This window comes from Dryobates pubescens, chromosome 14 (genome assembly GCF_014839835.1).
Source record: "Dryobates pubescens isolate bDryPub1 chromosome 14, bDryPub1.pri, whole genome shotgun sequence".
Classification (NCBI taxonomy): Eukaryota; Metazoa; Chordata; class Aves; order Piciformes; family Picidae; genus Dryobates; species Dryobates pubescens.
The window spans coordinates 2918995-2941154 of NC_071625.1; the positions used below are offsets into that span (position 1 = coordinate 2918995).

The 22160-nt window shown below is 45.0% G+C and overlaps 1 protein-coding gene across 1 annotated transcript in view; it reads left to right on the top strand.

Moving 5' to 3' along the window:
* VPS13B (vacuolar protein sorting 13 homolog B) overlaps positions 1 to 22160 on the top strand; it is a 327037-nt gene that overhangs the window by 76784 nt on the left and 228093 nt on the right. The window contains exons 17-18 of the mRNA XM_054167231.1: positions 11960 to 12094; positions 12961 to 13134. Of these exons, the coding sequence (XP_054023206.1) occupies positions 11960 to 12094; positions 12961 to 13134 (309 nt within the window). The remainder of the gene's footprint in view (positions 1 to 11959; positions 12095 to 12960; positions 13135 to 22160) is intronic.

Genomic DNA, 22160 nt, shown 5'->3' on the forward strand with positions numbered 1-22160 from the left:
ACATCCATATGAGCACCATGAAATTCGGTGGCTGCTGGGGGTCTTCCAAGGAGTTGTGAGAGAGCAATTTTATTTTTATGTTTTAGGGGTTTTTTTTTAAAAGCATTAAACACATATTTTAAACAAGGAGGGATCTAAGCAGTCAGGGGAAAACACAGAGGCAAAGCAATGCTCTGTAAAGATGACTGAGAGTAATACAGAGCGAGTAAGAAACTTTGATATCCTAACTCTAATTGATTCCAGCGATTTGTCTGTTCAAGCCAATGCAAATAATTGTAACATCTGTCAAAAACCGACCACTAGCATGAAAACCTTTTAACATTTTGCACTTAATAAACTATTTTATCCATAAACTACCTTATTGTTTATATTAAAAACTCCAAAATATTCGGCCTGCCCCAGCCATTTGAACAAAAAAAAACCCAAAACCCTGCTTTAATAAGTAGACGTTGCATAAAAATGACACAATCCAGCAGTTATTTGGTAAGGCCAGCATAATCATAAATTCACCATCCATGCTTTTCCAAAAATACTAACCCATATTGTTCTCCCTGGACCTGTTGCAGGGATGACTAATCCAGCTGCTGAGGTCTCCCTTTATGTGTTTGATGGAACACTTGGCTTGCTCGGCTACAGCTGTGTGTTTATGTGCGGTGCACACCTGCAGGGGCCTGACAAATAGCTGTAGTATGCAGAGTATACAAAATTACCCTGGCAGTGCTGCAAATAAGGAAGTTTCTGTTTTGAAGTCCATATGTGTGTGTGAGCTTGAGATGCCAGCTGGGGTATTTATGTTGCATTGCACAGATGTAAAACTGCCAACTGATTTTATACCAAATAAAGGCTAATCTTTTTATACATACTCGGTGTCGGAGTTACGAAGTGGCGCGGAAGAATGTTCTCACGACTTAGGGCTTTTAAAATGAGAGCTGACATTAAAAATGCTTGAACTCACAATGTGCACAGGGGGTAAAGATAAAAACCTACTGTGTTTAGTTAGCTGACTGCTATCTTAAGGGCTTTATTGTTAGTGATGTGTAGTTATTAGCTGGACGTAATCAGGACTTGATTTATTGGATGCGCGTACGCTGCACCGTAGTTCCTTTTGTCCAGGAGGTCTCTTCAGATCTGTGTTGAATCCAGTTTATGGGTTCTGAAATGTGCAAGCCCAGTTTATAGAGCTACTTAACTTGGAAGCTTTGCTTTCCTGTTTTCCATTGTGTTTAAGCATGGTGATGTTTTTTTCATCAAATTTAATACGTGCTTTGAAAATGGTTGTCACTGTGGGTAGGCCTTGGTGGTGAAGGTACTTCTAAAGATACTGTTTGCCTTCAAACACTTGAACTGGGCTGGCGCTTCTCTGCTGTGTGGATAGGCTGAGGGACCTGGGATTTGTTCAGCATGGAGAAGAGAGGACTCTGGGAAGGACCTTCGAGCTGCCTTCCAGGACCTGAAAGGATCCAAGGATCCTACAGGAAGGGCAATGGTTTGAAGCTGAGGGAGAGCAGGGTTAGGCTGGAGCTTAGGAAGAAGTTCTTCAGTCTGAGGGTGCTGAGACGCTCAAATAGGATGCCCAGGGAGGCTGTGGCTGCCTCCTCCTTGGGGTATTGAAGGCCAGGTTGGATGAGGCCTTGAGCTGCTCAGTCTAGCTGAGAGGTAGGGAGGTTGGAGTAGGTGATCTCTGAAGTCTTTCCCAAGCTGAGCAATTTGGGGATTCTGTGCAACTAAAATGGAAGCATTCATTCCATTTGCTAAAACTGGCAAATAGCACAGATAGCAACTTTAGTGTCATTTTTAATTTGGTGTTTATTCTGGGCTACTAAAACATTTGGGGATCTGTAGAATTCTTCTTTGGCTTACTCTGTCACAAGGTACACTTGGAGAAACACATCTATGGTTAATCTGTAGGAGCAAAGAAAAGGTGAACCACGCTGAAGCGTTCCACCATGGAATGCATCTCAAGAGACCCAGGAATTAATTTTGCTGAATACCCTGCAGAGTTTAGCAATGAGTAGCTAAATAAAATGTAGCAGTGTCTGGCCACCTCACACAGCACACCTGTCTGGTAGGGCTTTTTTTGAACCAAAAGAATTGCAGACACTCGGCTTGGGACAGCAGTCTGGGGCTTCATGAGCTTAAAATTCATGTCTGCAAATGTCCCCCAGAAGCTCAAACACTGTCCAGAACTACAGTTCCATGATTACTACATTCTACAGCAGAAATTTCAGGCGTTGATGAATATTAGTTAGCCAAAGAGGCAATGAATTACTGCAAGTAGAAGGAAGAGCCAGGCTGTAATACTGCAAAGCTGTGTCCTGTTGGCTAACAAAAGGGTGAGTGTGGCTGTGAGCTGCTGGTACTGCTGAGAACCAGTCTAGAGAGCAGGGCTGGCTGGGACGCAACGCAGAATGCCAAACCTGAGTGCCAAGTGGAAACGCTTCAGCTTAGTTCTGCTGTATGGGTACAGGGAGTCTTAACTGTTGTAATATCCTCGATTTGGGAAGTATATTTGAGACCATGAGAGCAGAATTCTCTCGCTGTGGGAGGAAATATGTTGCAAAGATGGTGTAGTGATTTTGTGGCAGGGCCAGCTCTGATGGAAGGATATCACTTCAAACGGCTCGCCGCCGCTGCAGGTTGCAAACACACAATTGAAGGCTTCTAGTTCTCAGCTCAGGCACAGATGTCTTTCAATAAGTTCAGGCAGTAATTTCTTCAAATTGCTCAGTTTATCAGCAGCACATGTCATCAATCCTGGAGTGGCTGCTCCAGTCAGACTGCGGGATCCTTAGCGTACAGACACAGCTGCAAACAGGTGAACAGGCAGAAAGTAATTTGTGCAGCTTGGTGGCTGTCAGACAAAAGACAGACAATCTGTGTTTCAAACAGAGTGCAGGCCTTGCACGGGCCAGACAAAAGGGATTTCTACAACTGCAAATAATTCTGAGGTTAAGGTGTTTTCCTTTCTGCCATTAGGTGATTTGTTAAAATTGGGAACAATGAGCATTATAAATCTACACCGAAACTGGAGATAAGATGAAAGGGAAAAACAGCTCGCTAAATAAGCTTACATCCTTCTGTTGAAAAGCATGCGACTGGCGGCCACAGAGCCTGCTTTTAGCAGCTAAGCCTGAATGAGCGGGGAAGTCACTGTGCCCCTGGACTCAGCACTGGTTAGGCCACACCTTGAGTGCTGTGTCCAGTTCTGGGGCCCTCAGTTTAAGAAGGACATCGAGACACTTGCACATGTCCAGAGAAGGGCAACAAGGCTGGGGAGAGGCCTTGAGCACAGCCCTGTGAGGAGAGGCTGAGGGAGCTGGGGTTGCTTAGCCTGGAGAAGAGGAGGCTCAGGGGAGACCTTTTTGCTCTCTCCAAATCCCTGAAGGGAGGTTGTAGCCAGGAGGGAGTTGGTCTCTTCTCCCAGGCAACCAGCAGCAGAACAAGAGGACACAGTCTCAAGCTGCGCCAGGGGAAGTGTAGGCGTGAGGTGAGGAGAAAGTTCTTCACCAAGAGAGTTATTTGCCATTGGAATGTGCTGCCCAGGGAGGTGGTGGAGTCACCATCCCTGGAGGTGTTCAAGAGGGGATTGGATGTGGCGCTCAGTGCCATGGTCTAGTCATGAGGTCTTGGGTGATAGGTAGGACTTGATGATCTTTGAGGTCTCTTCCAACCTTGGTGATACTGTGATACAGGTTTGGAATTAGGGTAAGGATGCCTGACTGGCAAAAGGAGCAACCCTGTCAAGGGAATAAGCTCCTACTATTCCTCTGGACTGAAAAAATTGACTTATTAATTTATTTTCAAATTCTCCTTTGGATGTCATTCTAAGATACTGTGAAGGTTCCTCAGGATTTCTTTAAAGCTCTGTCTTCCCCAGGTTTTAATATTGAGTATATAGGTCACGACTTACTACACTAAGTAAATCAGAGTTACAATTTGTAGCAAACAAGCTTCATGTAGCACTAACCCAATGGCAGTAAGAGGGAGAAAATGCACTCCCCAGTCACAGATATTCCTTCTTCAAATGTCTGCCTGCAGAATATCTGTTCCTTCCACTGCTTCTCATGGGCTTTGTAAACTTGTCTTGACCTCCCAACTTCTTCTGCAGCATTCCATGAGGTACTAATCAAGCTAATGTAATGTAGCCCTTCTTCCTGTTCAGCGCAGTGAGTAAGTACTTGGGTGCGATAATACTGACAGGTAATTCTATGCTTAATTTCAGTTGTTCTGGCAAATTTATTTTCTGTGTTATTTAAAGCTTACCAAGACAGAGATATATGGGTGGCAGAAGATGCAAAGAGTGTCTACTTGAAGGTAGCAGCTGGTATTTGTGAAGATAGGGCCCTTTGCATAGGGGATAACTCAGTCTGCTGAGGACGTTGCAGTGTGCTGAAATCCACTTCTGTGCATAGTGTAGTGATGCCTATGAAAATCAATCAATTAATGCAATTGTGCAGTTCTGCTTAATCATGCAGAACTGTTCACTACAATTTTTAATCTGACCCATGAAAGTTCACTGTTGCTTTTAAAAATGAAACCCAGGAGCTTTCTTACAAATAGTTTGTTCTTCTTGCAGCTCCTGCCTGTGTTACACACTGGAGTCCCACATGAACCTTGCTGTAATTAAAGAATGCTCTTGTTAGGCTGTTGCAAACTTCTGTCAAAATACAGAATTCCACAGGGAAACCATATGCTGAGCTTGAAGAATTCCTTAAATTTCTGACCTATGAAGAAGCATGTTCCAAGCACTTGCTTTAATAAGCTGTAGTAAGGAAGCACTGCCCTGTTTCATGGTTTGGGGCAAATGCTAATTCTAAGGTTAAATTGTGTCCCTAATACCTGCTTGTTTCAGGACTTCCCCTGCATTTGGATTTTCTTCTCTTTTTGTGTCTTCATAGGCAGTAAGATTTTCTTTAATCTCTCAGAAATTAATCATGCTAATGAACATTTCCTTCCAGGGAAGATTATAGATTCTTCTTTCTTCCAGGGATGATGATATCTGAGAATCCTAGAGTGGCTCAGGTTGGAAGGGACCTCGGAGACCATCTCCTCCAACCTCCCTGCCATGAGCAGGGATACCTCCCAACTAGACTAAGCTGCTCAAGGCTTAGAACATCCCCCCAGGGAGGAGGCAGCCACAACCTTCCTGGGCAGCTTATTCCAGACTCTGGTACTGAAGAACTTATTCCTCAGCTCCAGTCTAACCCTGCTCTCCCTCAGCTTCAAACCATTTCCCCTTGTCCTGTCTCAGGACCCCCTCATGAAAAGTCCCCCTGCAGCCTTCCTGTAGGACTCCTTCAGGTACTGGAAGGCAGCTCTAAGGTTTCCCCAGAGTCTTCTCGAGGCTGAACAACCCCAGTTTCCTCAGCCTGCCCTCGCAGCAGAGGTGCTCCAGCCCTTGGATCCTCTTTCTGGCCTTCTCTGGACTCACTCCAACAACTTTGTGTCCTTCTTATGATGGACACAGGTAATTAGTCTCTCTCTAGATAGATAGATTTTTGTTTTGGTTTTAATATGTTATCTCTTCTTCTTTCTTCCAGGGAAGATTCTATGTCAGCTTGTTTTCTCCTAACCCTGACAGCACGTGTATTGCTTGTTGATTGTGTAGGGCCTGTGCTGTAGCTTGCAGCCTGGCATTGTTAGGGTGGTAGCATGTATGGGCTTCACCTCTTCATCATGAAGGCGAGATCACCTTCCTTAAAGGATGGTTTTAATTTGTGGAGGGGAATCAAGTGGATACTGTATTTAAGGAGGGGAAAAACCCCTGCATTCATGCAGGTTGCTGTCTGAGTCCAAATTGCTGATCAGAGAGTCTTTATCCACATGGGTAATGTGCTGTGCAATATAAGCTGAAATATGTTCCACGAGGGAGGAAAGCGGAATAGGTTACATACGCTGCTCCTAAGTGCAAGGAATATAAAACTCCATTACTCACTTTAAGCAGGTGCTTTTTATATGAGGCTTTAAAGAAATATAAAACTGCTGGTGAAATGATTGGTTTGCACAGACACGACTTAACTTCCAGCACTGTGACCAGATAAAGAGGCTGAAAATATTTCTACAAACATTTCTGTAATGATTTGAAGGATTAAAGGTTAATATCCTCCTGGTGTAAGAAACTGCCATTCCAGGCACTAAAGGTGCTGCTGCTCTCTTAAGTCCTCAATAGGGGTATAGAATGTTTAAAAGCAAAGGTAAACATTTTTGTTCAAGCATTGTGGGTCCAGGTTTATAGCCTGAAGAATGTGTCTTGAAATGGCTGAGAGGAGCACAGTGATACCTTGAAGAAGAGCAGCACAATACACTCAGCACTGCAGCTGAGTAAGGATGATACCCCAGTTAGCACCAAAACTCATCCTTAAAGGAAGTGAAGTCTTGTCACCTATGCATGTGGAAAACTACGTGTGAAGGGGCAGCTTCACACCTTTCTGTTCTTTAAAGCAGCCTGAGAAGGAGAATTGAGGAATCTGTTTAAGATACATAGATACATCTAAGACTTGATGTAGTGCATCTTAGCCTTTCTCCATGTAATGTCAGAGTCACGGAGTGGTAACGGTTGGAAGGGACCTCCAGAGATGGAGTCCAACTGCCCTGCCAGAGCAGGATCACCCAGGGAAGGCCCACACAGGAGCACATCCAGATGGGTTTTTGGATGTCTCCAGAGAAGGAAACTCACAACCTCTCTGGGCAGTCTGCTCCAGGGTTCTGTTGCCCTCACAGTACAGAAATGTCTCCTCATGTTGAGGTGGAACCTCCTGTGTTCCGGCTTGTGCCCACTGTTCCTTGTCCTGTCCCTGGGCACCACCCAAGAGAGACCATCACCTTCTTCCTGACACCCACCCCTCATTGGTCAGATCCCCTCTCAGCCTTCTCCTCTCCAGGCTAAACCGCCCCAGCTCTCTTAGCCTTTCTTCATAGCAGAGGTGTTCAAACCCCTCAATCATCCTCATAGCTCTCCATTGGACTCTCTCCAGGACTCTCTTGCTCTTTCACAGTGAGCAGGTGACCAAGAGGTGTTACAGGGAAGCTCACAACCATGTGTAGGTCCAGGTGAGATATGGCACTGCACATCTCTTGCATAGTAGGTGTGTTACATAGCACTTTAAGGTTTACAGCTGTTCTGGGGAGAGAGGCTTTTGAAAGGCAAGGGAGTACAAACTCCTGGGAAAGCAGGCTTTGGTTGCCAAAGAGCTTATTGAAATAGATGTGTCTTAGAGACACAGAGCTCCACAGCTGAACACGAAGGCGATGAGATCTGAGATGAGCTCTGCTTCCTGTAAGGCTTTGCTCTTTCATCCTGTGATTTGCTGTCCTAGAAAGCTGTAGCTGTCCTTTTTCTGTTGCTGGGCACCTTCTGACCTAAAGAGGAGTTGTAAAATGCAAGCTTTATTCCAGAGCCTAAGATACTTTGCAACTTGTGCTTAGCACTTTTGAAGAGCAGACATTTGAACTGGGCTTGGATTAAGCTGGACCTAGATTTCAGAAAAACTTGGGTTAGAAAATGCAGTTCAGAGGTTTTGTGATCATCTTAGCAAATGGCATTGAGAAAATGTGCTCTAATATACTTTGTGTGTAGAGATTCTGCGTGAGCTGCTGAACTTCACCTCAGATGCAGCGAGCGATTATGAGTTTACACTTCCAGCTATGGGATGTGTTAGTTGGAGTGCAAGCTGTCAGCTCTTTCCTCTCTCCATCTCTGGTTTTGTCTTGGGCAGGATCTTACTTAAAATACTTTTGAAGTTTCTCAAGTCCTTCCTTGTTTATCCACATCCTGGAAGCCTTTGCATCTCTGTAAACGTTAGCATTTGCCTGCTGACAGTGTCTGGATGTGAGGATTAACAGGATGTGCATTCTGAGAGTTAGAAGCTTGGACTCTGATGCTTTTCTGCCATCTCTTGGAAGACAAAAGTTAATTTAGTGCATTAACCTGGGCTGCTGCCACTTGTCTCAACTGATCCAGTGGTATCTGAAACACAGCAGAAGGGAAAATCCATCCTTCCCCTCTTTCTGAATCCCCGTTTACAGCAGCAGGAGCAGTGCCACTAAAGCCTTTCCAATCCTCTGTGCTGACCACTGCCACCTTGCCATTCTCACAGAAGAGATGAGCTTGCTCTTACACTTGGATTTGTTTACTGGCTGCTCTGTGCTAGGCATGGCAAACTTCAGTATATATTTCTGCAAGGAACTGGACTTTGTTTCTCGCTTCCCTGGGGTGGGTTGAGACAGCCTCAAACGGTCACACTTCCCGTAAGGCTTAGGCCTAAATGCTATTTCATTTGCTTCATAGCTCCTTGCTTTTATTCATGGATTGATGTTTTTACTGAGTTTGAAATCACTTTGCCATGTAGATGAGGGGCTTCTACTCTAGCATGTTGCCAACCCATGGTTTATTGGTTCTTAATGCTTTAAAAATGGCAATTTTCCCTTCTGAGCCCATTACCTAAATGTGGGGAGAATCAATGTGGAACTAATTCTGGAAGTTTTAGCCTTGGTTTATTTGTTTACTCTTCCATATTTTGCATCTCTTTTACTAAAGAATTAGTGATTGTATTTCACAGTCCTCAGAATCTTCTGCTGGGTTCCTGTCTTTTCTATTGCTCAGTTCAGATTTTGTCACTTGGGGCTCCTCCATTAATCATTGCATGCTGACCTTGTTACAAAAGGATTAGTGAAAGATGTGGAGGCTACTGGGGAAATGACTGATTAGGCAACTTTTAAAACCTGGTTTTAAATGAAGTGAATGATAACATTGGTGGAGTCATTAGCAGAAATCCTGAGCTGATCTAAAGGCAGGTCACAGGTTTGATTTTCTAGGTAGCTGATTCCCTCCTGCTTGTACTTAGAATGTCAGGGACTGCAGAGACTTGGGACAAGCTGCATGAATCTAAAATGGACTCCATGGTGGAAATGATTTCAGTTGAGAAGCACATAATCTTCCATAGTGAAGTGAGAGAGATGGATCTGACAGCACACCTTGGATTTTGAGGCATAAAAGAGTGGCTGATAGATGGAACTAGCAAGAAGCTACCAGCTTTCAGAAGACTGAAAAGACAGAGGTCAAATTATGAACTAGGATTTGTTTTCCTGTGGTTGTAACCTTGGCTTTTAACAGTATTTTATATTCTTTGGGACTGAATTGGCAGAAGACCTGGAGAAATAGACTGTGTCTGTCTGCTCTTTTTAAACACTGTGGCCTCTGTTTGCAGAAGTCCATAGGAAGCAGGAGAAGGCAGAGCCAGGGCTAGGAAATGCCTACAGATACCCTATCTGCTTTTGGCAAATTCATGTGTGGTGTCTGATACCACACCTTAGATCAAAGGGGATTTTCAGCTTTAAAAGAGGCTTACCCCAGGCAAGACTAGGAATGAGGGTGTGTGATCAGTAGCTGATCTTTCAGGCTGAGAGCTGATGGGGTGTTGCAGTGGCAGGCACACAGATGGGTTGCAGTGAGCATTCTTTGAGCCTGCAGCCTTCCTGAGCCACAAATGAGGAAAAGGCTGAACATGCCTCCAACACAGGAAACAGGTTCAGTTGTGATAAGAAAATATGCACAGAATGTGCAACCTGCTTTCACATGGCAGCCCTGTGCTGCTGCTTCTCTTTTCCTACCTTGGGAAGTACTTGGGATTCGAGGGTTAGTTTAATGTCTTGCCAGAACAAAACTTGACTGAATCTATGCCAAGAAGTCTAATTACCAAATGGTTTTTATGTGCAGCACCAAAACCACTTCAGTGTTCATGAACTGGAAGCATAATTACCAAATTGAATCCAAAAATTTCTGTTTCATACTATTTTTTTTTTAAGGATTTTTTCCTAACTAGTTAATACCTCTTAAAGATTATGACTAGATATTAAAGATCAGTTACCTGGACCCTCAGCAAGTTCATTGATAATACCAAACTGAGGGGGTGGGGTGGGGAGGTGGCTGACATGACACCCTGTCAGGCTGTGCTGCCATACAAGGAGATTTGGACAGGGTGGAGAGCTGGGCAAAGGAGGACCTCATGAAGTTCAGTAGGAAGTGTAGAGTCCTGCATCTGGGAAGGAACAGCACCAGGCACCAGCACAGACTGGGATTGTCCTGCTGGAAGGCAGCTCCATGGAGAAAGACCTTGGAGTCCTGGTGGACAGCAAGTTCTGCATGGGACAACAAAGTGTCCCTGTGGCCAGGAGGGCCAATGGTATCCTGGGGTGCATCAAGGAAAGTGTGACCAGCAGGGCTGGGGAGGTTCTCCTGCCCCTCTACTCTGGTGAGACCTCACCAGGAATACTGTGCCCAGTTTTGGGCTCCCCAGTTCAAGAGAGACAGGGAACTGCTGGAGAGAGTCCAATGGAGAGCCATGAGGATGACTGGGGGACTCTGCTCTGAAGAATGACTGAGAGCCCTGGGGCTGTTTGGTCTGGGAGAAGAGAAGGCTGAGAGGGGATCTGATCAATGTCTATAAATATCTGAGGTGTGGGTGTCAGGATGAAGGTGATGGCCTCTTTTGGATGCTGCCAGTGATAGGACAAGGAACAACAGGGTGCAAGCTGGAACACAGGAGGTTCCACCTCAACATGAGAGGACAGCCCTGGAGCTGGCTGCCCAGCGAGGTTGTGGAGTCTCCTCCTTTGGAGAGAACCTGGATGCATTCCTGTGTGGCCTGCCCGAGGTGCTTCTGCTCTGGCAGAGGGGCTGGGCTGGATGATCTCTGCAGGACCCTTCCAACCCCTGGCATTCTGTGATTCTGTGACTTTTTTTGATTCTTGGGTTTAAGTCTTCAAGAGAGAGTGCAAAACCCAAATGGGTTCATTCTGTAGAGAATCTATGAAGCCTCTGTACTGTGTTCAGCTCTCTATGACTGTCTTGAAACACATATCAAAATGCTTTAAAATAGGGGTTTTTTGTACCTGATGTTCCCTAATACTTTCCTTGCATAATGATGGACTTTGGATCAAATCCTCTGTTACATATGTGAGGAAACATTGCCATAATTGCACTAATGTTTGCATAATTAACAGGCTGCTTGCCAGTTTTAACTGACAAATTCCAAGGCACTTCTGCACAAAGGGGAAAAAAACCCCATTAAAAATGGTGACTTCTGTTAGTTTTTCCTTTCATACTTGTTACAGGTGTTGAAACTATTTATTTCTAATTTGCCAGTAAATTTATGTGTTTTCTTCTGATAGGCAGAGTTGTACCAAATAGGAGGGGCTGGCTTCCTCCATCCCTGCTCTGGGGCTGTTTTGGGGGCTGCCTTCCAGTCCTGCCAACATACCTCACTCCTGATTCGTATGATCCCCTGCTGCTGTTGCTGTGGTTCTAGGCAGCTCTTCAGAAATGCCTGCCAACAGCACCAGTTTCTTTCAACCAGTGTGGTAGTTTGCTGGTGTGCACCAATGGGGGGCAGAGGAAAGACCACCAAAACATTTCCACTTGTGACCTCAGGCAAGGTTTGAACTCCAGCTTCCTCTGGAAAATGGCAAGCGTGCCACTGGCCTTCTGAGCTTTGTGGCTGTGGGGATGTGAAGCTTTACATTGCCACTGAGGAAAAATGGTGGTGTCTAAGTGTAAGCTGGAAACACTTGGGCATTTTAAGATGCTGCAAGGAAAGGATCATATGGAGACCTGAAAGAGAAGAGTTGAGGCAGGCACCTATAACCTGCAAACAAAAGTGCATGTACTTGCGTGTATAGATAGTTATTATCCCAGTGTCACAGTGGCCTTGTGTGTTTCCCCTCACTGTGTCTGTGTTGCTTCCCTCACCCTGGCTGTTGGTGTTTTCATGCCCCACTTCGTATGAAAATGCCAACCTGCAGCACTCTCTCAGTTCCATTTCGAAGCTGTGACTTCACCAGCAGGAGGAGGGAACATCTAAGGCAGATAATTAAAGTCTAATTAAATTTAAATGCCTCGGTGAAGGAATATAAAAATATTTAAATTCAACAGGCTAGTACATTTGCAGTTTTCTTTTATTAGGTGTGAAATCTAAGAATCCCCTGCCAACTCTGGAGGGTTCAATCCAGAATGTTGAATTGAAGTACTGCGGCACATCGTTGGTCAAATGCGCCTCTGGGACCGTGGGATCCATAAAAATTTGTGCCAAAGCCCCAGGTATGTGCAGCTGGACCATGTAAAACTTTATTGCCTGTAGAGGAGAATTGGCCTTGCCTTTTACAAGGAGAGTTACTGAAACAAGAATTTACTCATTGTTCCTATGAATCAGGGGGTTTGGGTATTCTGTTTTGGGGAGGGTTTATTGTTATTGTTCTGAGTGTGCCAGGATGGTCCATTCTGGCCCCAGGATGATCCATTCTGGCCTCAGCACAGTTCAGTTTTACACTGAATAAAAAGATTGGGTTTTTTTCCATGAGACAAATATAAACCTAAAAGCACTGAAGAAGCTGGACTAAATTCTGCATTTTCCTATGACACAGGCTGTTTGCATTTTGCTTTCCTTTTGACCTAATGTTGATGTGTTTATTGTTTCATGTCTCGTTTTCCATTAATGGCAGAAGTGGGTGTTTCACTTGGGAAGTTTCTGAGGGCTCTGTGATAAATTGCTTTTAAATTTCTGTAACAGACTTTTTTTGAGAGCATGAAGGAGCTTTTGCAATCAGTGCCTGTGACCTTTTCAGAAGGCAGCTCGTGTCAACAGCCCATGTAGTGTATGTAAATCCAGGTCATTCTGATGTTGAGGCCACTATGGTATTAAATGATATTATTTTATAAGGTGGGGATGGAAATGACTATCTTAAAGATAATTGATTACTTCATTTGAAGTCCTCCTGGATGTAAAGGCATTTACAAGATGGCATTAAGGAAGCTGTTTAGTAGTTTATGTGAGGTTGCTCTTTCAATGTCTTCTTTCAGTTCTGTACTTACACTGTTAATAAGTGTGCTCTTTGGACCAGTGAATGTTTGTGTTGAAAATTTACCTTGTTCAGTAAAAGCTGTAAAGGGTCTAATCTTCACCTTAGGTGATGGTGGAAAAGAGAGGCTGATTCCTTTAATTCAAGGCCCATCTGACACCAGAGACTTACACAGCAGTAAATGGCTCAACGAGAGCAGAAAGCCAGAATCCCTCCTAGCTCCAGATTTGGTGGCCTTTACCATCCAGATTCCACAGTACACAGACTACTGCCCTAACTCTGGTAAGTGCACAACTCCTGTGAATCTGCTGTCATGTTGCCTTTTTCCTATCCAACATCACTTTCAAGAAAGGGGCTTGATGCAAAAGGCCAAAGTCTCTTTCTCATGCTGCACACCTACAGCTTTGCTTTAGCAGGGTGTGAAATGCACAAACTAAAAGCAGCCTTTGGATGTATGTCAAATTCACTAGGGAATGCTGCACTGGTTTGTTGCCTTCTAAGGCAGTTATGCAAAACCTTTTCTAAACTGTTACGGGAGCAGGATCCATGTTCACAGAATCCTAGAATTATGGAATCATAGAATCCTAGAATGGCTCACATTGGAAGGGACCTCAGAGATCATCTTCTCCAGCCTCCCCACCATGGGCAGGGACCCCTCTCAACTAGACTCAGCTGCCCAAGGCCTCATCCAGCCTGGCCTTGAGTACCCCCAGGGAGGAGGCAGCCACAACCTCCCTGGGCAGCCTATTCCAGAGCCTCACCACCCTCAGACTGAAGAACTTCTTCCTAAGAAGTTTAACCCTGCTCTGCCTCAGCTTCAAACCATTCTCCCTTGTCCAGTATTTAGACACCCTCAGGACAAGTCCCTCTGCAGCCTTCCTGCAGGATCCCTTCAGCTATTGGAAGGCATCTCTAAGGTCCCCCCAGAGCATTTCCTTCTCCAGGCTGCATTTGGATTTTGGTGTCAGTGTGGTGCATTTTACAAATCATGTCTTTGTGTTTTTGGAAGTTTATCTGTTTGCCATGCTAAGAGTGGAATCAAACAGGTGCAAAAACCCAAGCATTGCAAAAGTGTAAGGAAAGCAAGAGAGTGAGCTGACCCTGGTGTGATGAAGCACAAAAGTCAACTGCAAAGTGTGATTTTTCTGTGGTTCATTTCATCTGTAATGGCTCTTGAATGTCCTTAGAGCAGTAAGAGTGAGTTTATTGCCATCTTTGTAAGTGTTATGTGCATGTGTAAGCACCAGCTGATTCTTGTGCAGTCAGTGCCTGGAAGCACCAAGCTCTGCAGCAGCTGGTAGGGTATATTTGCAGGGACTCTAGCTGTACGTTTCATGGAGAGCACCCACAGCAGCTTTGCAGACCACACTAAATGGAGCAGCAGTGTTGATCTGCTTGAGGGGAGGAAAGCTCTGCAGAAGGGTCTGGACAGGTTCAATCCATGGGCTGAGGTCATTGGGATGAGGTTTAACAAGACCAGGAGTTGGGTCATGCACTTTGGTCACCACAACCCAAAGCAGTGCTCCAGGCCTGGGGCAGAGTGGCTGGAAAGCAGCTCGGTGGAAAAGGACCTGGGGGTGCTGGTGGACACCCAGCTGAACAGGAGCCTGCAGTGTGCCAAAGCGGCCAAGAAGACCGACAGCATCCTGGCCTGAATCAAAACCAGCAGGAGCAGGGAAGAGATGGTGCCCCTGGACTCAGTGCTGGGTTCAGTTCTGGGCACCACAGCATAGCAAAGACATTGAAGGGCTGGAGGGGTGTCCAGAAAAGAGCAATGAGGCTATTAGGGATTTGGAGGGCATCATATGAGGAGCAGCTGAGGGAGCTGGGGTTGCTTAGTCTGGAGAAGAGAAGGCTGAGGGGAGACCTCATTGCTCTCTCCAGCTCCCTGAAAGGAGGTTGGAGTGAGGCTGCTCTTGGTCTCTTCTTCCATGTGAGCAGAGATAGGACAAGAGGAAATGGGTTTGAGTTGTGCCAGGGGAGGTTTAGGTTGGACATGAGGAGAAACTTCTTTAGTGAGAGTGTGGTGAGGGGCTGGCACAGGCTGCCCAGGAAAGTGGTGGAGTCCCCATCCCTGGAGGGGTTCAAGAAGCTGTAGATGTGGTGCTTCAGTGCATAGTTCAGTGGTCATGGTAATTGTGTTGTGGTTGGATTCAATGATCTTAAAGGTCTTTTGCAGCCTTAGTGATTCTGTGGTCACATTGGAAACATTAATGGTAGAGCTTTTATAAGAGCTCCTGTCCCTAAAACACTGCAGAGAAGCAATTCATGATTCATCAGTTTCTGAATTATTCAGATACATGAAGAAGCAGCCCCCAAAGTGATAATGTGTTGCAGCTGTTGTCTGTTGTCTCACTTAAGTAGCTTTTAAATGTCCATGATAATATTTGTTGCTATTCCCAAGTACTGCATTTTCTGCCCTTTTTGAGACTCTTCAGTTTTCTGATTTTTGTTGTGGCCTGTTCAGTGCACTTGAAAGGGGCTGTGCACTTGTGTGGTGCTGTGTACTCAGTGGCTGACCTGCATGCTCAAGAGTCCAGCTCTGCTTCTCTAGATCAGTCAGGTGACATCTGTGGGTGATGACAAATGGGAGGGCAGAGCTTTCCCAGTAAACATGAAGAATACTGGAGCAGATTGCCCAGGGAGGTCGTGGATGCCCCCTCTCTTGATGTGTTCAAGTCCAGGTTGAACGAAGCATTGAGCAACCTGGGCTGCACTAGGAGGTGTCCCTGGCCATGGCTAGGGGGCTGGAACTGGATGATCTTTAAGTTCCCTTCCAACCCAAGCCATTCTGTGACTTCTCTGAATAATACATTGTAAAATGTTTTTTTCAGTTGTTTTTGTTTGGTTTGGGGTTTTCTGTTTGCTTTAAATAGAAATGGAACCAGGCTCCATTACTGACTAAGTGATCCCTGCTTGTATACAAATGGTGAGGGAGTTCATGAAAGCCCTCTCTTAGAAACACTTGCTGAAGGAGCTGAGGCAATTTAGTCCAGCAGACATGGCTGTGCTTTTCATTGTGAGTATGAAAGCTGCATGGAGGGAAAACATAAACTGATGTGAGGGCATAAAAATGCTTTTACTGTCAGTTGCAGTCACTTCTGGCAATTTAAGAAGGCTCTGCTGGAGAATTTGACAGCAAATTCAACTTATGCTTCAGGGGAATAAAAGGGTTGTTTGAAGCTGCACTCCTAGAGGTGATTGTGCAGTCCTGAAGTTGTGCTGTTTGAACAGTTTATCCTCCTAGTGTCAGATAAGGATGCCCTGGGATAGGAATCTGAACTACAGAGAAGGGTGAAGAGAGTAGTGCTACCTGCTTGTGGAAAGAATGAAAATAGCTATCCAGGAAAGATGGGAAAAATCAGCTAGAATTGTTGTGTGCTGTCAGAGTGCTGGAGGTGAGGCCAGGGTTGGCCAAGTCTGCCAAGTGCAAATATCTGTACAGCTGATGTTCCCAGGGTGCACATGAGTTCTTAAAGGAGAGAAGGGGGACAGCAGGTCCAGCTTGGTGGGACTGGGTAAGCTGTCACCCAGCACTTGGATAAACTCAGTTACAAGGATTCATACAGCTCTGCAAACCCAGTGAGAGTGAAGCTGCTGCTGACAGCATGCAGCAGGGTTAGAGGGCTGCACTGGAGCTCTACAAGGCTGAGGAGCCACCTCCAGTAAGGACAGACTGATCTAGTACCTTGTTGTGTGTAAAGCCAAGAGGTGCAGTTGCAGGGCAATTTCTAGGTACTGTGGAAGAAGCTTGAATACAGTAAGAGTTGAAAATGGTTTGTTACATAAAAAAATAATGAAGGAAGAGTAATTAATTAATGCATTGTGTGTGTGTGAAGCTGAACAGAGAACAACTGGATCTAAATTAAAATCAAAGCAGTCTGGATATAAAATGCCAAGGAAGAGGCTGTGTGAATGACTACAGGTTCTAGACTAAATCAGGGTCTACCTGGAGAGCCTCCTCCTCTCCCTGCAGAGTCAGCAGCTGCTTGCTGTCTTGTACCACTTGATTATATGGTCCAGGGTGCCCAGGGTGATTGTACAGCTCCCCTGTACTGCTTGTCTGTAGGTGACCCTGCAAAGCCTCAGGATGCATTTGCAGTTGGCAGCGGTGTTTTATTTCTTCTTGTTTCTCTTGTTGCTGCTGAGGAGAAGAGGAAAAAAAGTGATGGTTCTGGTGGTGCCCTACTGCATGGAGTACAACCAGGAAAGGGAAGAACTCCAGGCACTGTAGTGCCAAGAAGGGCAGCAATAAGTGTGATGTGTAGCACATCCAGGCACAAGGAGTATTTTGGGTGGCAAGTGCACAAACTGCTGGGTGCTTCACACCTTGGTGCACAAAATGTCCTAGCAGAACAGTGGAAAACTGATCTGTGTGTGGCAGAGGAGGTGCTAGGGACAGAGAGTATAAATGGGATTTTATTTAGTCCTTAAATGCAAGTCTGCAGTGCTGCTCTGTGAATTCTGGATACTTCTGTACTATGGGAAATTGCCTCAGGTGTCTCTCTGCATAGCTGTAAAAAGCGGTGGTTACACTCCCCAGACTTTATCAAAACTGCAGCACAGAAAATAAGTACAAGAGAGGAGATTATTCCATTACCCCAGGGCTTGGGAAGGTCTTCTTACTGCTTCTCTGAAATAACTTGGCTTTATTAACCCTGGAGCAAGCTGCAGACCTTGTTTGTTTCACCTGGCCAGTCGAGAGAAAGAGGGAGATTTCCAAATGAATGCTGGTGTTAGGATTTAATTATGAGCAGCTGTTGAATAGATGAGGTGAGCTGATTAAGCTCTATTTGCTTTGCTGTATGGAATAATTGGGAGTGCGTGCACAGCTGGTGCACAGAGAGCTTTATGACATATAAATCAAGAGGAACTAAAATAAAAAACACAATTAATAAAAAGTTTTCTTTGAGATCAGCTTAAATATTCCATCCTGCAGCAGTGGAATAAGGGAGTAAACACAAGTACCTGTGTTAATGTCATGCCCATGCGTGGTAAACTGATACACCCAGCAGAGCAAAAGCAGAGTGAGAAGGCTTCTCTGGTTTGGGAATGCTGTGTGAAGGCTGAAGAGCAAATGCCCTTGGAAAAGCTGGAATTTGTTAGCTGAGTGATGTTTTCCCTTAAATAGTTTGGGATTTATTTTTGCCACTATCAGTATTTTGTAGCTTTAGATCAGATACTCCATCGTCTCTCTCCCTGAGTCTTCCATGTTTTTAAGACTAAATAAATCATCTCTTAAAGTGCCCTAAGTGTTGTACCAGCAGGAACAGCATTGAGTTTTGTCCTTTCATAAACCAGCTGATTTTTACCTGCAAGAACTTACTTGAAAGTAGGCTTTAGGTGCTTGTTTTTATGCATGCACACATACCTGTGCCCCCAGCTCCCCGCTCCCGGCAGTTCAGGACTGGGGCTACTGCAAAGCCTGGCTTTTAAAGCAGGGGCAAAGAGAATTTGAAGTTCCCAGCTGTAATTCAAGAGAGCATTAGTGCTAGCAAATGAAATTGGAAAAGCCCAACTTGCAAGAGAAAATTAATGAACTACTTTGGATTCTTTTTGAAAGCTGTTGACCCGGCGAATGAGGAAAAACCTTTACTCTATTGGAGCAATTAGAGACAATTCACATTTGTGGTTTGAGCATGAATGTGTAAAAATTATACCCATCTATCTTATTACATTTCCTCTTCTTTCCCTGAGGATTTCACTATGTACTTTATCTGTAATTGTTGCCAGTTTTCTATCAAGTTCCCACTGGGCTTCTGGTGCAAAAAATCTTATCCTCCCGATGACAGAGCTTGCCTGAATGATTTCATGCTCTGAGCATTTTTGTTCACGGGAATTAGGGGCAGAATGTAGCTGCAGCTGAACACAGCATCTATTTTTGTAATTGTGCAGTTTAGACTCTGTTATTGGAACTAAATGAAGAGATGCAGGTGTTCTCCACTGCAGGTCCTGGGGGATTTTTTGATGGTAGATGCTTGAAAAGCAAATGCATGTGTTTCCAGAGCTGAGCAGCAGCTGTGGACAAGGATTTATGCTTTTCTCAGAACTTTGGGATTTCAGAATGTTACATTTAATCACACGCACAGAGAGGGGAGCAAATGGTAAAGATGTTACATATAAAACCGGGGGGCTGATCTCTTTACCATACCAACTAGTTGTGGGAATAGAGGAACAAAGTGATCTTTAATCTTAATATGAACAATTTCAAAAGGATTATGAGAGCTGCCAGGACTCTGCTCTTTTGAGAGCTCTGCTTTTGCAGTGCACAACGATTTAGGTCCTCTTAATTGCCTTTAAAATACGGCGTTACTCTTGCTTTGCCTTGGAAAAGCAGGGATGCAAACGGTATGGGATCCTGGCGGCCCAGGATTCATGTGGCCTTATATTGGAGCAGGGTGAATTTCAATTCAAAGGAGTTCCCATTTTTTGAAGGATTTTTCCAATCATGTTCTGTGGTTTCCACAAATTGGATTCAAACCAGCAGCGCCTGAAGTGCAGTCATCCAAGATACAGAACTTGGGAGCAGAAGTATTTTGTGGTAATTCAATTTCTCCCTCCCTTTCTTTCTGCCTTATGATTTGGAGTTAATTGATTCTAGTAAACCAAATGTCTGACATCTCCTAATTTTATCAGGAGTTGAGGCGGGGGCAGCAGCTGCTGGGGCTGCTGAGTGGTTCAGGGTGGGAGGACGCCGTGGGCACGTTGGTAACAGTGGTGAGTGCAAGTTAGTTAAAACCTGTCTGAGAAAGCAAAAAGGCTGCTTTTGATTTTGTACATTTACCAACTTGTGTGCTCCATCCTCCCCCATGACCCTCACAGCTTAATTACCTTAGGCACCGCAACCAAGTGAAGTGTCAGCCGTTTTTCAGACCTAAATCTCCTGTCTCGCAAAGATCTTTTGCACTTAGTTCTCTTTTTGCACTTAGCTCTTTTGCAGAGAGGGAAGTGAACTTGTCCTCGAGCAAGTTTGTTGCTCTGCTGACTGCAATTATAAGTGTTGTGTCCATGGGGCCAGCACCAGGAAGGGGCTGCAGAGGCTACTGCTTTACCGCTGTTTGCAGTGGGTTGTGTAACTCTGGCACCTGGAAGCCAGCTCTGGTTATAGAGAGGTAATTGCACAGTGCAGGAGTGAGGCAGCTCATTCAACTTTCCACCAAGTCATTCTGCAAATCCTCTTGAGGGAAGAGATGTCTTCATCCCTCTGCTTACATTGCATTCAGTTTCTCTCACTGCACCATAAATCCTTCAGCAGTACATGTCTCTTACAATCCCTCTGAGTCACAATGTCAGAATTCTGAGTTTTGTAAAATGATCCTTGAAAAATGGATCTTGCAAGCAAGAATCAAAAAAGCTCCTGTCTGTCCTGTTAGGAAGTTAGCCTGTGTGGTGTGGGTAAGTTCCCTGAAAATGTTCCTGCTTTTATTTCAAGGCTTACTGCTTTTGAGATGCGCTGTTCAGCTGCACTGGGGAAGTCCACAGGATGATGTCTTCAGCCAAAAAAGTGCTTTTGCCTTTTACTGATTTCCTTTTCAATGTTATCACTTAAGAGTTTGGTAATGTGGCAAGAAAAGAGCCAAACCTGGATGATGAAGATGACTCCAAACAGCAGGAGTCTGAGACACCGCACTGGGAAATCTGTTGAGTTGAGGCTGTTGGAAAGGCTGATTCTCCCTGAGGCTTATACCTCTGTCTTTAGAAACTCCTTGTCTGCCTTCCTCTCTAAACTCAGGGTAGCAACCTTCTGCCTGTGGATCGTGGAGCTGATCTTGGAATAGGAGTTTGTGCTTCAGCATTGGCAGCTGAAGATCTGAGCTCCTGGGTGGTGGCTGTGCAGGCTTTAAAGCACAGAGGAAACCTCCTCAGCCCCTCTCTCAACAGCACATAACCTAGAAAATTCTGTAGCAGTGCCTGCAAGCAAAAATTAGTTGTTAAACCCACTTCTGTTTTCAAATCCAAACAAACCCCAGCACACCTTTGAACTTACTAAATGTGTAAAGATTAGGAAGTGGCAGATAAGAGATGCTCCCTGCTACCTGTAGTTTGTGTTTATGCATATGTTCATTTTACAGCCTGATGGTATCAAAATATTTGATGTGGCCACCAAAGTCATGGTTAACACTGCTGGTGTGAAAACAAAATAGTATCTAAATGTGGGCAACTTCTCTTGCATAGAATGGTTTAGGTTGGAAGGGACCTTAAAGGTCATCTGAAGGTCATCTAGTTCCAACACCCCTGCCATGGTCCAGAGGAGGGTAACAGAGATGATCAGAGGGCTGGAGAACCTTCCCTATGGGGACAGGCTGAGAGAGTTGGAGGTGTTCAGCCTGGAGAAGAGAAAGCCCTGGGGAGACCTTAGAGCAGCCTTCCAGTACCTGAAAGGGGCTACAAGAAAGCCAGGAAGGGACAGTATCACCAAGGTTGGAAGAGACCTCAAAGATCATCAAGTCCAACCTGACTTTTGACAAGGGTTTGTAGTGATAGGATGAGAGGGAATGGATTGAAGCTCAAGGAGGCCAGATTTAGAGTGGAGATGAGGAAGAAATTCTTTGGAGTGAGGGTGGTGAGACCCTGGAACAGGTTGCCCAGGGAGGTCATGGCTGCCTCCTCCCTGGCAGTTTTGAAGGCCGGGCTGGGTGATGCCTTGAGCAAGCTGTGCTTCATGAGCTGGTGAGAGGCATTCCCTGTGCACTTGTGGCATCTGGCAAAGCGCTGCTCAGAGAGGTGAGCAGGCTGATGGCACAGGAAGCTCCAGAAACGTGACAGCCATGGGCTCTCGGCACTTGCTGACACACAGCTTTGGACATTCAAATCTGGTTTTAATTGAGAAAATGTATCTTGGCCAACAGATTGGGATAGCTCCTACTCAGCTTGAAAAATTGCCATGGGATCTTGAACTTCCATTTGGATGCTTCCCAGGCGTGGGCATAAGGGACTGTAACTGTTTGCTTTCAAATGGTGTTTAAACTGTTTCCAGGTTTTGTAATTGAATTATATCGCTCTCACTACCGCTGTGGGGATGGAAATGGTTCAGAGAAGATGGCTGGGGTTTTGTGTCATGAAATGCTGGATGTTGCTGAAAGTCAGGAGGCTTTGGGTAGTAAAACAGAAATCTGTTCTGACCAGGTCAGTTCTTTGCTTTTCAAACTTTCATAACGGCTGCTTAAGGAGCATTTTGCTGAACAGAAGCACAGCACATTTGAGGAGCAACAGCATGCAGCGAAGCATTTCCATTGGTTTTGATGCAGAAATTGTGATCTAAATATAGATTTGTTCCTGGGTTTAATTTACTTTTATTTTCTCTCAGT